Genomic DNA, 17,056 nt, shown 5'->3' with positions numbered 1-17,056 from the left:
ACCATCGAGTTAATTACCTATTATAGTAAAAAAAAAATTACCACTGTTCTCTCTATTCATAGAGGTGTGTACGTAAGAAGATGTTTTCTTCCATACACATAGCAAATACCATCCACAGCCCATATCGTCTCCACCAAAAAAAAAAAAACAATGAACACCCCTCCAAACGAGATATTCCTGGCCATCAAGCTGCCAAACCTTACAAGCCTCCTTGTCAATTTTATCCCCGTATCTGTCACTCCAATCCCCGCCTTGGTTGAGGCGCTGAACACTGTCGACCTCCAAACTGTTCAACTTCGTCTGTTCATCACATGGCCACAGTTCATCACTATGGAGTCTAAGTTCAGGCCCTACTTTGAGCTTCTTCTCTACAGGGGCCACATCGCAGCGAACTATCTTGAGGGCGTCAGGCTAGCTTCAAACTCCCCGACCATTGCTGAAGGTATGGCGCTGCTACGTTTTTTTGCACCAACGGATCCGTATGCAAACTTCGGTTATGGGCTGTTCGCAACGTTTACCGGCCAAGTGATGGAGGCCAAGGCGTTTGGAAATATTTTCTGGTGCATGGTCCCTCACATGAACACCGCCGTTGAAGTCGCTGGCCTGGTTATGTTCCATGTTGCGAACCTCCATCTCCGTGGTCCCCTTTTTGAAGTGAGATCATCGTCTTCTGTCCTCCACCACCGTAGGTGTACTTGCAGTAGCTACCTCACTGGGTGTAAGTCCTGTTTTTTCTACTGGTATGCACAGGAGTTGCGCTCGTTCTTTTAAGATCCTTTTCATGTATTTTTGCGGCTTAACCTTAGTGACTCCTGTCCCCAACTAGTTTAATGTTGAAATATTATGTACTTGATGGTTGTTTTTTTCTTTTTGGAACCTCGAAATGTTATCCGGTCTTTGCTGGAGTTTATTTTATAAACGGAATGTATTCTATTTAGTGTTATCCCCCATCGTACACAGACGTATGGCATCTACCACCTTGCCGAAACTATGCATTTATGTACGTACACCGAAACAGGGCATCGTACATAAATACATAGTTGTACACGGTGCCAAACTAGTTCTATTGTGTGGGACGTGTACGTACACATGGACTAGTCCCGTACATATCGTTCTGTTTTATTTAATTACCATACACGCTGCGATTACCATAAATACATAGTTCATGCTGACGATGTCAAATTAATATAAATGATCTGTTATCGAACGAGAATCAAATAAATGACAACCATAATATGAGATAACCATGAAATTCTCCGTCGTTCGTATTACTTATACATACTTCATAATAACATACCCTACAAATTATCGATGTACGTACCACCGCTCATATAAGTTCACATGTATGTACCAGGCGTATACAACAGTACATTACAACAAAAAACTAAAAACTTTAAAGAGCAACCATTAGAGATTATAGAACTAAAGGATTTCATATATAGATTTCGCCAACCACCAAAGTCCGCAATTAGTACACAAGATGTCGTAATCTCGAAAGTTTATAGAGAAGAAACCGGATTGGATACAACAGATGGAGGCACAGTCCAGGTTAGGGATCAGGTGAGTAGATGGATAGACTAGTTTATCTATGAACGTGTTTTGAAGTGTCACCTAGTATGTAAACAACAGGCGAAACACAGACTTGGCGACAAATCTGACCCCATGCGATTTGAGAGGAAAGTGATGTGCATCAAATAAGTGAAGAAAATGAACCGCCATCTGTTCGCTTCCATATAACATAGAAAAGATACCACATGCCAGTGTTGCCTCAGCGTCTGCGGGAACGTTACGAGATAGAACAGAAATGCCTCGCTTGATGTCTCTCTCCTCCGCAACAATCCGGAGGCCCTCGTAGTAGATTGCAATTTCGTTTCCAGCTTTGAAGCATTTTTTGAATATATGCCTATGAATCCCTTTATCTTGAGGGCCACCAGCTTTGAAGCATTTTTTGGGTCGTCTGACGTTTGGATCAATAACGGATGCCAACAGATGTTGTAGATGTTTGCATCCTTTAGAACATAGGGGTCGAGCACCGTCTTCAGTCCTCGCCGACCCGACTTTAAAATTGGAGCAAGGTGCGACAGCCCATCTACTGCGAGAAGCCTAAAGATTTCGAGTAAAATATCATCAGGGAGATATGGGAGCTTATTGTGTGCTTTCGCCATTTTTTCTTTTTTAGAGATTTTGTTATTGTAGTTATTATATATGCTTCAACAACAGAGGAGTTAGGTGGTGAAATTTGTATATATACTGTACAATATAATTACTCTACGTGTCCTTTTAGCACAATGCATAATGAAGTATAAGTTACACTATATTAGTTGGGAAAAGGAGTACGTAATGCTTACGCAACATCATACTGGTTCACACGATAAAGGTTGTTCTCTCGTCGTCTCGGTAACCAAAAATATATTTCGTTCGGATAAAAGGTATACTGTACTCGTTGGGCAAAGTTTATAATTATTACTTGCTTAAAAAGTGTTCAGTAAACACTATGATGAGATAATAGTCATTTCAAAATTTAAGTAAGAACGAATTTTCACAAAAGAAGATGTCAAATCCCTGCTTGTACTTGTCGCATTTAATGCAATAGCTATTGGCTGTTCCGGGCGTGAAAGTGGAAAAGTTGTGTAGTTCGTATATAATTCAACTCAAATCCGGTTTGTAGAAAAAGACACGTTTCCGTACTAGCATATTTTACAAATAAATTTACACGAGTAAGGCCTTGAATGGGGAAAAGCATAAAGTTCTCTTATCACTTTATAAATCAAATATGTGGCTGTTAAAGTGCAGATCAAAGGTGAAAAGCATCAAGTCCTCTTATCACTTTATAAGTTACCATTCAAGATATATATTATTTTTAACTTTAGTTTATTTGTCTTTTTGTGGTTAATGCATGAGAAATACATGCATAAATTGTCTACCTTTTTTTTATGCTCTTCACCCTTAATCTGGACATGAATAGCTAAATATTTGATCTACCTTTATTCTGCTTGTAAATCTGAAACCGCTAATAACCCAATATTATTTAAAACAAGCCCGATTAAACCATCTCTTGAAGTGTTTATCACAATTATGGTACAGGGTTTCGAATTGAGGGAAACAAAATTATGGTCTATCGATGCTTGTTAATATTTAGGAGTTTAATGGTTAAGGTGTCGGCTTAGCGATATCCTCTTTCCTTTTGGTCGGGATCTCGTTCTTAATTTATGATTCCCGGTTATTTGTTAGTGTTGTAAATATACAAACTATACATATGTACATATACTACATTGGGAACGTACGTACATTTGGGGTCTTATTAAACGGACACCATGGAAAGTCGAAAGGCCGCGTCGTTTCGAGGTGTGGCTCTCCGTAAATATTTAAATTGCTGTCAACCTTCGTCTTTCCTAACACGGTTTAAAGTAAGAGAGATCCAAAATCTGAGATCACCATGAGCTTCAGAACCGATCGTATGCTGAACTGGATCTCGAGAGAAGGAATTGGTGTTGGTGTATCCACGCCAAGGTGTTGAACGCTTGGTCGATTTGCCAATGCTTTGTAAAACGGTTTCTCCTACTTGTGGATGAAGAGGTTAGTTAAACAAGTCTTTCTTATTTCGCTAAATCCAACAGTTTTTGATGTATAACAATTTATCAATCGAAGTGGCGTTTCTACAGGGTGAATACCCAAATATCCCGCCAAACCCTGAAATCGGTACCTGGTACGATATTCGAGAGTCTAAATTAATCAATCCAACTCTCAAGGAGAGGAATACTCATCACCCATACCAAATCAAGTTTACGCATGAGTCAACCATGGATTTGATCGAACCTTTGAATCACAAAAATTACTTCCGCTTCGAGGATATCGATGATATAACTATTGGCAGAGTTACTCATCCCTTATCTTTCGGTATGTTTTATCTATAATTTCTTTAATATATATATATTAATGTCCGTGAAATTATGAACTTGCGATGATTGCTGAGATTCATTTAGTGGTCGTTTGGTCAGTTTAAAACGTCGCTTTTAAGTGTATCATTTGGAAAAAGTACAAAATAAACGTTACATCTCGAATTTTTTTTTCCCCGCACTAGATGTTTGTGGGTGCATCGTAAATGTGGACGTCATAAGAAGACGTTACAATGGCAGGTGTATTGAAGTTGTCTTCACTCTCCTGAATGGCAGGTTAAGGATCTATTATGCTATAAACATAGTAGTATATATATATGAACTTCATAGATTTAACTTTGATAGCAACTGTGCGTTAATGCAGGAATGAAAGTATCAAATGTCGACTCACATACTTCTATGCCCATCAATTCCTCTCTGATTGGGAATCAAAGGGATGTCATGTTCTCCACAAATCCGAACCAGTGTTTTGTGTCTTCCGTTTCTTTAAGGTTGGGAGTTATGAAGGTACGTCAGAGTAAATTGATATTATGATAGAAGCAAGTACATGTAATTTGTCTTGCAACTCAATTACATAAATGTGTGTTGGCGTACCATGTCTTGTACACACCGAAGCGTCTTCTAGATTCTTCATTCGAGCAGATTTCGAAGGACTTGTACATCACAAGCATATGTAAGTTGATATTATATTAATAATTGGTATGAAAGCGTATGTGTTCATATTGTTCACAGTCTCACATGTACATTTTTTTTTTTACTTATAGATGTGAGTTTGCAGCACATTACCACATTAACAATGTGATGGGACAGGATGAGACACAAATTGAAACAATTGCCCAGGAAGGAGAAAGCTCCGGAATCCATACAGAAACAATGCAGACTTTCGTCAGACTGTCCTGGGAATGAGCAATGAAAAATGTCTAGAAATAGAAATCAAATGTTGTTTTCTATTTCAAATATTGGTTTAATTTCGTCAGACTATGTACAATGGTTTTATTTTTCAGCTTACTCTATCATTTTTATTTTATATTTTATATTCTAATAATTATTGAAATTGAGATAGAAAATAATATGTAGAATTTTGAATATTAAAATTGTTATTATTAGAATCTATTTCACAAAAATATTTTATTTAAAGATATAAAATGACAATTTTTTATGTCCAAATAAAATGAAACAAGTTTCTATTTATAAAGTAAAAGAAATGATGAATTTCTATAGGGAAAAATATATACAAAATTGTTTGCTAAACAATAACTTATGTTAAATAAATAAAGTGAGATAAAAATAAGTTTCTTCACTCTTCAGCTGACATGTGGCTCTAATGATACCCATTTCAATTTATTCAACATGTTGAATAAATTCAACATAGTTCAATCCACCTCATCTTTTTATTTTTTTCAACAGGCTCATTGCAGCAATTCAACAGTTGAAAAAAGATTCAATAGCCCATTGTACATGGTCTTAATGATACGAATGCTTGTACTTTTTTTTTTTTGACCGAATACTTGTGCTATCTCTTAATAATAAGTAGAATCTTTAATGTTGTATTGATTATTCCCCACACCTAAGCTGATGTACGTTGGGACTACCATAATTTATTGTGGTAGTCGTCTACGTACACAAGCTTAAATAATCGTACAATCAAAACAAGTGAATAGCAACCCTTTGGATTGATCTCGTTGGGAGGAAGTGATGATAATTACGTAACTGGATACACATCAAATAAACATAATGATGAGAAAACTATCATATCTAAGAAACAATAAATACGACTCACTTCGAAGTTGTCACATCAGAGAACCTACAAATGTCATTTCTAAGCTTAGGGTTAGCCGATGGGTGAGTTACAGCCAATATTTAACTAATTCGAATATAATGAATTTCAAATCCGATAACACGAAACTGACACGTGGTTCGCACTACTTACTTGTTTTAATAATTCTAATCGAGTAGGCGTGCATGAGAGCTCATAAACCTAAAATGGGTTCCTTCGTAATTGTAGTTAAAAATAGGCTAATTTAAAACGACATCATATAGAAACTAGCATAAATTCCCAGGATTTTCGCCAAACTCCCCAACCACCTCTCACATCGTAGGTTTTATTAGTGGGCAGGGTGTAGTTTCCGTCTTTTTGTATCTGCACATATTGCTATTAGTTTACTTAACTGCAAAAAAATGGCGACTTCTAGGCGTAAGAAGACTGATCTGCCAGACGAGATCTTGTTAAAAATAGCCCAGCATCACGTCAGTGATGGGTTGTGGTTCCTTGCCCCATTATTAAAGGCTGGTCGCCGAGGAGTGGAAACGGTGCTTGCCCCCGAAGTTCTGAACGTTGCCAGCATCTACCACCTCTGTTGGCATCCTTCTTCATTTCAAACAACAAGGAAGCCAAATGGTCAACGCTAGGAAGAAGGGATTCACAGGCGAATTTTTGAAAAATGTTTAGAGGCAGGGAATAGAATAGCAATCTACAACGAGGGGCTACGGATCTTTGCCGAGGACCGAAACATTCAGCGCGGTATCGCCCTACTAAAAAAAACGTTCCCGAAGAAGCCGAGGCCACTCTAGCATGTGGGATTTTCTCTATGTTATATGGGGACGAGCAGATGGTGGTTCGTTTTCTTCACCAATTTGATGCACATCACTATCCACTCCAATCAGAGGGAGTACGGCTTATCGGGGAAGATCTATTCCAATGGTTGTGTATGTTTAAGACGGCGCGTATAAACACGCACTACAAGAAAACAGGCAATTTACGACTGCAATTATAGTCGTTTAATAGTCGCTATTTCAGAATTTACAACTACGTTACGACTAATCACTGTTGTCGTAAAACGATAGTCGGTAAGAAATTCAGTCGTCTTGTAGTCGGTAAATAGCGACTACGTTACGACTAATCCTCGTAGTCGTAAAAGTAGTCGTAATGTAGTCGTAAACTTTTACGACTGTTTTGTGACTAAGTTACGATTAATAAAACTCTGAACAGTCGTAAAGTAGTCAGTAAATACTTATGACTATTTGCTGACAGTTTAACGATTAATGCGATGTGAAGGAGATTAGTTTGAGAATAGTTGTAATATAGTTGTTAAATGTAGCGACTACGTGGCTACTACGAGACGACTATTTGACGACTGTGTTGCGACTATGTAAAGATAGATTTAATGACTATTTGAAGACTATAGGGATTAAAAACCAGAATCTTTTTTTTTTTGTTTTGTTTATAACTCGAATTTATAATCAAAGAAAGCCTTAAAATTTGCATTTTAATTACCAAAAGTTAACCATAATTGTAATTAGTACACCACATAAGCAATAACAAAAAGAGAGAACCAAATAAATGGTTCGTATTTATTGTACTGTCTTGTTGAAAGTACGTCTATGACACCACCATTGCTGATCCGAGTGCCTCTACCGATAACAGGGTCATACCACGTGCACTTAAAAAGTGTGATTCTCAAATTAACCATCCCCTCATATTGAAGCTCTATGATATCAGTTATGGTTCCGTAGAAATCCGCTGCATCAGATTCATCCATGTAATTTTCACCATTAGCACATACCCCATAGTTACATGTGTTTCGTCCAGCGCCGTGATTCTCTGTATGAAACAAATAGCCTCTTGTAAAATACATTGGCCATGTTTTGACCTTGTTCAAAGGTCCATGCACTATCTCTTGAAACCAAGTAGGAAATGGATTTGTGGCGTTCCAGTAAGTAACCTGGATATATATATGTATAAGTTATTTTCAATAATTTTAATACGTATTGTTGTCACACACATATTCTTTAACCCATAAATGATATTCGTCTGCTCTTTCGGCGGAGAGTTCCTTCTCGGGAAGTCCTGGATATTTTGCTGAAAGAAAATCCTCGAACATACTATATATACAAGACAAACACAAATATATGAGAAATCATAGCAGATTATATATAATTTGAGCGATCCCTACTTAATTATATACCTCTCAATTGGCTTGAAATAGTCACAATTTCTTAAAACATATTCGTGTGCGCATTGATAGTCTCGGCTTGAGAGCCATGTTTCATGCATTTCCCCACTTGGACGGCCAACGTGAGTAAATATAGAAGGCACTCCAAGCACATGATATGCAGGGTTTTCACCTTTATCAAATCTTGTTAACCTGACCAAATGATTGAAAATTAAATATATATTCACACAATAAATTCAAATCTTGATCATTTACCTTGATTTTGTTTGTATGTTCTCGGCAAAATAGTGCTCTGAGAAGTATGCAATCTCGTCATTGATATATGATTCAACAATTGATCCTGCTGCATACCTTTTGTTCTTTGCTTTTCCTTTCAATTTTTTAAAAAATCTTTCAAAAGGATACATCCACCTATATTGGACAGGACCTCCTAATTCAGCTTCGTAAGGGAGATGTATAGGCAGGTGCTCCATCACATCAAAAAAGGATGGTGGAAAGATCTTTTCCAAGTTGCATAGGATGAGAACTATATTCTGTTTTAGAATTTGAAGGCGACTTGTATGCAAAGTCCTAGAACATAAGTCCCGAAAAAATGCTCCAACCCCTACAAGATATATTCAAACTTCAATATCACATTAAGAATTATATAAGTACTTAATAAACAAATAAAATTTTGATTTATTAATTAACGAGTACCTGATAAAGCAAGGTGGACATTCTTGTGAAGCAGTTCTGCAAAAATAAATGGAAGTAACCGTTCCATAAAAACATGGCAATCATGGCTCTTCATGCCTGAAAACTTTCCATTTTCCATATCAACACAACTAGCTAAGTCTGACGAATAACCATCTGGGAATTTAACTGAGTGTTTCACACATTCCAATAAGCTTGTTCTTGCTTCGTCTGTCAATGTATATGCCGGGAAAGGTGCTTTACCCCTACTATCAAGATGTAAGTGTGGCCGAGAACAGAACTTCACTAAATCCAATCTTGACATGATGGTATCTTTTGATTTACCCTTCACACGCATAAGAGTATACATGATGTTGTCCAAAAAATTCTTCTTTGTATGCATCACATCAATATTATGTCATAGATTGAGGTCCCTCCATTATGGCAGCTGCCACAATATGCTTTCTTTGTGCCAGTTGTGTTGCTTCCCATATCCTGGCATCTTCTTTTCATGACCATTTCCACCGACGTCCTTCGTTTTTGGTGGATTTACACCACTCAATATCTCAGAGTAAATTTGCTCACCGGTCAAAGACTCAGGTGGATACTCTCTCNATAATTCAGTTTCGTAAGGGAGATGTATAGGCAGGTGCTCCATCACATCAAAAAAGGATGGTGGAAAGATCTTTTCCAAGTTGCATAGGATGAGAACTATATTCTGTTTTAGAATTTGAAGGCGACTTGTATGCAAAGTCCTAGAACATAAGTCCCGAAAAAATGCTCCAACCCCTACAAGATATATTCAAACTTCAATATCACATTAAGAATTATATAAGTACTTAATAAACAAATAAAATTTTGATTTATTAATTAACGAGTACCTGATAAAGCAAGGTGGACATTCTTGTGAAGCAGTTCTGCAAAAATAAATGGAAGTAACCGTTCCATAAAAACATGGCAATCATGGCTCTTCATGCCTGAAAACTTTCCATTTTCCATATCAACACAATTAGCTAAGTCTGACGAATAACCATCTGGGAATTTAATTGAGTGTTTCACACATTCCAATAAGCTTGTTCTGGCTTCGTCTGTCAATGCATATGCCGGGAAAGGTGCTTTACCCCTACTATCAAGATGTAAGTGTGGCCGAGAACAGAACTTCACTAAATCCAATCTTGACATGATGGTATCTTTTGATTTACCCTTCACACGCATAAGAGTATACATGATGTTGTCCAAAAAATTCTTCTCTGTATGCATCACGTCAATATTATGTCGTAGATTGAGGTCCCTCCAGTATGGCAGCTGCCACAATATGCTTTCTTTGTGCCAGTTGTGTTGCTTCCCATATCCCGGCATCTTCTTTTCATGACCATTTCCACCGACGTCCTTCGTTTTTGGTGGATTCACACCACTCAATCGCTCAGAGTAAATTTGCTCACCGGTCAAAGACTCAGGTGGATACTCTCTCATAGCGTCTTTACCTTTTAAGAAGTCTTTTTTATTCCGCCTAAGAGGACGACCATGAGGAAGAAATCTCCGGTGACAATCAAACCAACATGTCTTCCTTCCATTAGGTAGATAAAAAGACTTNACTAGAACATAAGTCCCGGAAAAATGCTCCAACCCCTACAAGATGATATTCAAACTTCAATATCTCATCAAGAATTATATAAGTACTTCATAAATAAATAGAATTTTGATTTATTAATNTTGATCGTCCACATCAGCGGTGCTTTTAGATTAAAATTTTGACTCAAGGACACATCATACGCATCAACTCCAGTAGACCACAACTATTTTAACTCCTCAATAAGCGGTTGTAGAAATATATCAAGACTAGCTCGCGGATGATTTGGCCCAGAATTCAGAATTGTAAGAAACAAATACTCGGTATTCATGCACATACCAGGGGGTAGATTATATGGCGTCAAGATCACAGGCCATAAAGAATGATTTCGAGACATCCCAAATGGATTGAACCCATCGGTACATAATCCAAGGTACATGTTACGGGGTTCTTCGGCAAAACGAGGATTTTGTTCTTGAAAATACTTCCACTCCGCTGCATCAGAAGGATGATTCATTTCTCCCTCCTTTGTTTGGTGCTCGGCATGCCATCTCATTGCTGCTGCAATCTTGTGGCTTTGATACATTCTCTTCAATCTATCAGCAATAGGCAGATACCACATACGACTATATGGTACTTTGGTTCTACGTCGGCCCTCCCGAGGCTTCCATCTTTGTGCACCACAAAACAGACATTTATCTTCCTTTTCGTCATCTTTCCAATATATCATACAATTGTTAATACAAACATCAATTGTATGATATGGGAGGCCTAAATTGCGCATCAATTTTTCGGTCTCATAATGTGAACCAGTAGCTTGGTTTCCTTCTGGTAAATAATCAGTCAATATTTCACAAACCGAATCCACTAACTTTTCACTCATATTATAATCTGCCTTATTTTGCATGACTCTAGCAGCTAGGGATAATTGTGAGTGACCTTCATGGCAACCATCATATAATGGATTTTTTGCACCTTCTAACAAGTCGTAGAATTTCTTGGAATGGTTAAGTACCGGTTCCTCGACATTCTGATAACTACCATCTTGATGATAATTATCTTGATGATAATTATCTTCTAAACTTATGTTATAACGAAATGCATCATTCACCATATCCACATATCTATCTCCTACCACATTACCCACTTCTTCATTCCCACTTACAAACGTCGGATCTACATAACTCGTTCCTATGCCCATATTAATTTCTTCCCCATGTTTATACCAAACATAATAATCTGGCATAAACCCATAGCAAAAAATATGATTCCAAATTGTACCCCCTGGAAGACGCCTACCGTTTTTGCACTTATCACAAGGGCAGTGAAACTTACCACCATTATTTTGTGCTAAACGCTGACTATTTGCAAAAGCCATGAACTCCTCTACCCCGGTGCTGAACTCTTCCGTGAAATTTCCCGTCACTTCATCAAGCCTCTTATACATCCACTCCCGAAAATGACTATAATTAGAACTTCCCACCATTATTAAAGATCTCTCACTCTCGTTTTTTTTTTCTCTTTTGATTTTTTTTCTCACTCTCGTTTTTTTTCTCTCTCGAATTTTTTCCTCACTCTCGAATTTTTTTTTCTCACTCTCAATTTGTTTCTTATTAATGCTCTTGCTTGTGGTGTGAATGAAATAAGAAACAAAGGTGTGGTATATATAGAGAATTTTGGCGACTGTTTACCGACTGTAAAACGACTAAAACTAACAGTCACACCAGGACAAAGCTTACCAACCCCCACAAACGAATAAAACGTGTTTCTTTTTGGCCGACATGTTTGCGACTCACCTCAATAGTCGCTTAACAGTCGCCAAATGGCCGACTAACAAAAGTAGCCGTATTTTAGTAGCCAAATTAACGACTCTCCGCAGTAGTCACCATGTAGTCGCCAAATTAGCTACTGTTTGCTGACAAAATTACTTTCTTGTCTTTCAGTCGTAAAGTTGTCACTAATTAGCGACTACTGAACCAACTACACATTTCAGTCGGCAAAAAACGACTAACTTACGACTAAATTTTAGCAGTTGTAAAGTAGTAGTTAAACAGTCTTTATATAGTCCCTAAATTTGGTGACTACAGGTTTAGTTGCCAATCGTAGTCGTAAATTGCCTGTTTTCTTGTAGTGATGTACACAGATTCACTAGTATATCCCTCCAGTTCGTTGATCCCTTTCCCGGACTGTGCCATGCGTAGTTGTTTGAAATGGGGCAGGTTATCAACCAACACACGTTATTATGACATTGTCTGTGTAAATTGCGGAGCGTGGTGGGTGGCCAAATCTATATGTGAAATCCTTTAGGTGTATTGTCGGTTCCCTTCTGTAAAACGTATGTTTCATTATATAATTAAATTACTATAATTAAGACAGAGAGAGCCGATGCCGTAGATGCTGGACTAGATTTAGGAGTTGGAATATCTGTTAATAGTTAAAAGTGCCTTTTTTTAATTTTCTCTCCTTCATTTACGTTCTCTGTTTCGATCCCAAAGTCTGCTTTAACAAACACGACTCCAGTTGAGTATGACGATGCGGAGTATGGGATCCCGGCTGTTTGTTATTGTGGTGAAAGGCCAAAGCTACAACCTTCTTTTACAAGGACAAACCCAGGGATGCTCCACTACACTTGTAGAAATAGAGAGGTAAGTGACGTACAGTTTCCCCGAGGTTGCATAAAGATCAGATTTATTTGCATAACTTGAGGTTTTCGTTTAAAAAATTAAAAAAAATTGCAGGATGGGGACTATCACATTTTTAAATGGTGGGATGAAGCTATGATGGAGGAACTGAAAACAGTGAAGGAAGATCTTCTAAAGTTAACTAGTTTGAATCAAATGCGTGAAGCGCTTCAGGGACAAAAAGAGGAGATTGCTAACATCTTAAATATGCACAAGGAAAATCAGATGGAGTTGGAAAGGATGAAGGCGTTGATTGCGTACGAGAGTGATGGATTAACTATGGAATTAAAACTGACCAATGTGTTTGTTAAGACTTTGGTTATACTAGCAACAATGACCTATTTTTTCAAGTAGTTTGGTCGTTTTATTAGTAGTACTTTGGGTTGTGGGTTAATTGTTTAACATCAAGTTTTAAACGTTATATTTGGTTTAGTCACATTTTTTTCCGTCTAAAAAAGGACACGTTTGAAACGTTGTCGTGTTATTATTATGGACCAAACCCCTTGAAATTAAACATAAACATTTGTACACAAATGTACACATACGTCTAACATTCAAGGTTGGCAGTATTAGGAAGATGCTTACCAAATAAAAATAAAAATATATAATTAACCATGCGTAATACACACAAACATTTTACATCAAGTTATTCCATCCACGTAAGATAGATTATTGGTAAGTAGGTAATGAAGATAATATAAAGAGTTCAGCGACGTAGTTTAAAAGGTTGGAATGTAAAGCAACATTGAGAAATGGAAACATAGGCTACGAATTGTCGTCAGCCCGCTCGCGTTGGTCGAAGTATTCCAACCGGAGTTTGAAATCTCTAACCTCAGGGAAGGGTGGTTCAAATATCACTTTAGAGACACCCGGTTGACTATACACTTCCATCCCTCCTGCGGTGTGGAAAAATAAGGAAAAAGGGTAACCAAAATTAGTTTTATGAAGCACTCTTATATTTAAAAGGTGATTGAATTGTTTTAAATACGTTTTCCTAATCCGTGCCTCCATCCTTAAACTTGGCTCTCCAAAATCGCAAGACTACAACTGGTTTGCCTCCGCATAGCCAAAAATTGCGGGCCAAATCATCGACCATTTCATCATAACCCACACATTGCAAGTGATGACCCCTACACACAGAGACACCTTACGTTAATAGCCCGTTATATCTTTAAAGTGTGTGAAAGCCTGAAAGGTAATAATCGCGAAAACGACTCACTCAAGATTCGTCAATGAAAACCGTATCAACCGGGTTCTCTCAGCAAACCGTGGAGCAGTTGGATCGTCCACCAATATTCTTCGTTCGACGTGAGTAACTTGCCCCATCGTGTCTATGGTGTCATGTCATTAGACTTATTGTACTGGATACGATATTAAAAAACGGAACAATAGAATGCAATGTTACCTAAGCAGCAAATCTGGGTCCAAGGAGACCATCGTTCGTAAATTTGGTCGAAGGGGACGTAGTCAATGTAGTGATTGGTCGACAAGCAACGAATGTTGTCCACAACCGTGTCAGCAGTGAATTTGATCCGGTAGTTGGAAGCCACGACCTTCACAGTGGATGTGTCGTCAGTGACGTCGAAATTTGAGAAGGTTTTCCACAAACCCTCCTCAATCCCCGCTCAGAACTGGGGCAACAGGTCCTCGCTGATTGTTGCCTGCATCTTATCTCCCTACAGTGTGGGAAAAAATTCAACCATGATGTATGAATCATTTAATATTAATTGCATATAATATGATGTCGAGACGAGTCACTTACGAAAACATCCGAAACAACCATTTCAAAGGTGACGATGTTCGCTTCTCTCTTTCTCCACTTGCGGATGATCTTAACAGAAACCTTCCAATCAGAACGCCACGTCTGGAGATCGGATAGCCTGTCGAAATGCACCATAACTTTGTTGCACTTATGTTTAGTTTGCGGGTGATACTTTGGTTTTGAGAGACGAATACATACTTCACCGGGTGTGTATTTGTCTTCTTAGATAAGCAGCGAACAAACACAAATGGATTATACATATTATGGCTTTTTGAAACGTCGTGACTGCATTCCATACAGATACATCGCATTTAGATAATTAACACGTCTAACTGCCGGTTAAGCGAAGACGATACATCACTTGCACTACTTAATTATGACCCTATAGTCAACGTTATATATTGGCGGAAAATAGATTGGTTCATGTAACAAACCAATTCAATGTAAAACTTTATAAAACATCAAGGAATAGTGAATGATGATTTAACCTCACTAATAAAGGCTGATATATAGTGTAAATGAAACAATAACGTTGAAGAACTGTATAATTTGAATAAAAATATTAAAGAAAAGCGCAACCGTTGCACTGTTTTAAAAAAAAATATTTTAAAATTGTTTAGTAGTAGAGCAAAATCTTTGTTCTTGGTAAGAGACGAAAAACTGAGGCCTCAGTTGCGACGGCGCTTTTGGATGTCCGATAGGGTTGTTTTCCATCCCGAGTTGAGTTTTTGAGTTACGTCTACAAAGCTGGTATTGGCCTGATAAATTAAGTAGCGAATAAACATTCTTCCTGGTTGTACTTATTACTTTCACGCAGGTGGTCCATATGATCCGTAACAGTCTGTTAGGATGATTTTGGTTCGCTGACTTCGAATACAATATAATTGCCTCGCTCATCATATCATACCTCTAACTACATGTTGCCAATGTACGTAGGATTGCCAGTAGGGACAAGTTAGTGTGCTCAAAATGGAGAGAAACTAAGCACCAACCATGCACCTAAAAATAAAGTCTATAACGTTAGAGAATCAATTGTACGTACACAGATGAATATATGTACGTGTGTACACAGACCATAATAAGGCCGTTACTTAGTTGATTGTACGTACACATCTGATAAAGGCCTAACATATACTAATACTGGTTAGAAAGACGTCATAATGATACATATCTAGACCCTGCAATATACTGGTTAGAAAGACGTCATAATGATACATACTGCTCCGGTAATTTACATGGAACCTAACTTCTTTAACTTTTGGATCCCGAGTTGAACTCAGCTTCCGGATAATCTATTGTCTCCGACGTAGCATCTAGTTGCAGAAAGCAGTCTCGGTCTGGAACCTCATCAAACACTTCTGCAGCAAGTTTCATCCTAATCGAAGGCATGGCCGCATCACATAGGCCTGTGTAGTTTAGTCCAAGAGCTATACACTCTAAGCACTTCAACGTGTACACACCACAGTCACCTTGTTGATAGTTCTATGGGAGTGTTTTCACCCGGTAGTAACTAAATGCCAACCCCCCGATATTCTCATCTTTGTACCTCCGGTGATATGCTTGTATCAAACGTGGGATCATTTTTGCGAACGGCTTACACTTCTTTTGTAGACTCTCGTCGGTTCTACCGCTGTTTATGCGATCGTAAACTCGTAGCCTTCGCTGGAATAAGTAAGCTTCGATGGCTACCCAATGGTTGTTATCGAGGTTGTATGGGAAGAGTAGGGTGTCTACATCGTCAACCCACACCTTGTGTGTCATTCCGTATTTTGGCAGCCTTCCCACGTACGTCTCAAAACAACCTTCTCCAAAAACCCATTTATTAGAGGCTTCCATTTGAGGGAATTCGAATGCCCACATACTAACAAACAACGAAACGAGGAAAGCAATACGATCTGTTTTATAAGGGGATGGCGTTTGCGTCCCCCTAATACGGAACATATGCATACATGTAACCATGTGCTACCATAGTTAACTGCGTCAGATGTTATGGAACAAAACTACGAAGCTTACCGCATCCCATAACTAGCCGAATGTTGTAGTTGGCCACAATTGTTTAGGGGTCAGGAGGCGAAAATAAAATTCGGCATTTCCAGTGCAAGGTACTTTAGCCCTGAATAACAAAATTAACAAATCAGTTATAAATCGTATATGATATCCTAATATTAACACTCATTATATACAACTCTAAATGAACACTTACAAATCATCAGATAGGAAGGACATCAGCTTTGCAATTTTCTCAGGACTTGCCTCAATAAAAGGATCGTACACTGCGGAAGATAGGACTATAGTGTGGCTTTCACGTCGGGTAATTAATGCAGCTCCCATTGATTCGTCATTAGGGCTTAACCCCATATTAGTGCCCACAGGATCTACTAATAGAAGATCAAGCTCTCTTGAGGGAGGAAACACCTTTTGTAACAAATGTGCAAAATACCTGGCTTTCTCCTTATCTTTCAGTGTATGAGATGATGCAGGAGTACTGGTCCCCTCGGTTAAATCCACAACAGATTCGCACT

The 17,056-nt window shown here is 38.1% G+C and overlaps 1 protein-coding gene across 1 annotated transcript; it reads right to left on the bottom strand.

Moving 5' to 3' along the window:
• LOC104715225 lies at positions 8,961 to 10,032 on the bottom strand. The gene is made up of 2 exons (XM_019229931.1): positions 9,403 to 10,032; positions 8,961 to 9,310 (listed from the first exon to the last, which is right to left on the bottom strand). The coding sequence occupies exons 1-2, from the start codon at positions 9,992 to 9,994 to the stop codon at positions 8,961 to 8,963; spliced, it is 942 nt and encodes a 313-aa protein (XP_019085476.1). The 5' UTR covers positions 9,995 to 10,032.

The sequence above is a fragment of the Camelina sativa genome, chromosome 9 (assembly GCF_000633955.1).
Source record: "Camelina sativa cultivar DH55 chromosome 9, Cs, whole genome shotgun sequence".
In the NCBI taxonomy this organism is placed as follows: domain Eukaryota; kingdom Viridiplantae; phylum Streptophyta; class Magnoliopsida; order Brassicales; family Brassicaceae; genus Camelina; species Camelina sativa.
The sequence above is the reverse complement of the archived record's forward strand: the minus strand, read 5'-3'. Positions and strand labels throughout refer to the sequence as shown.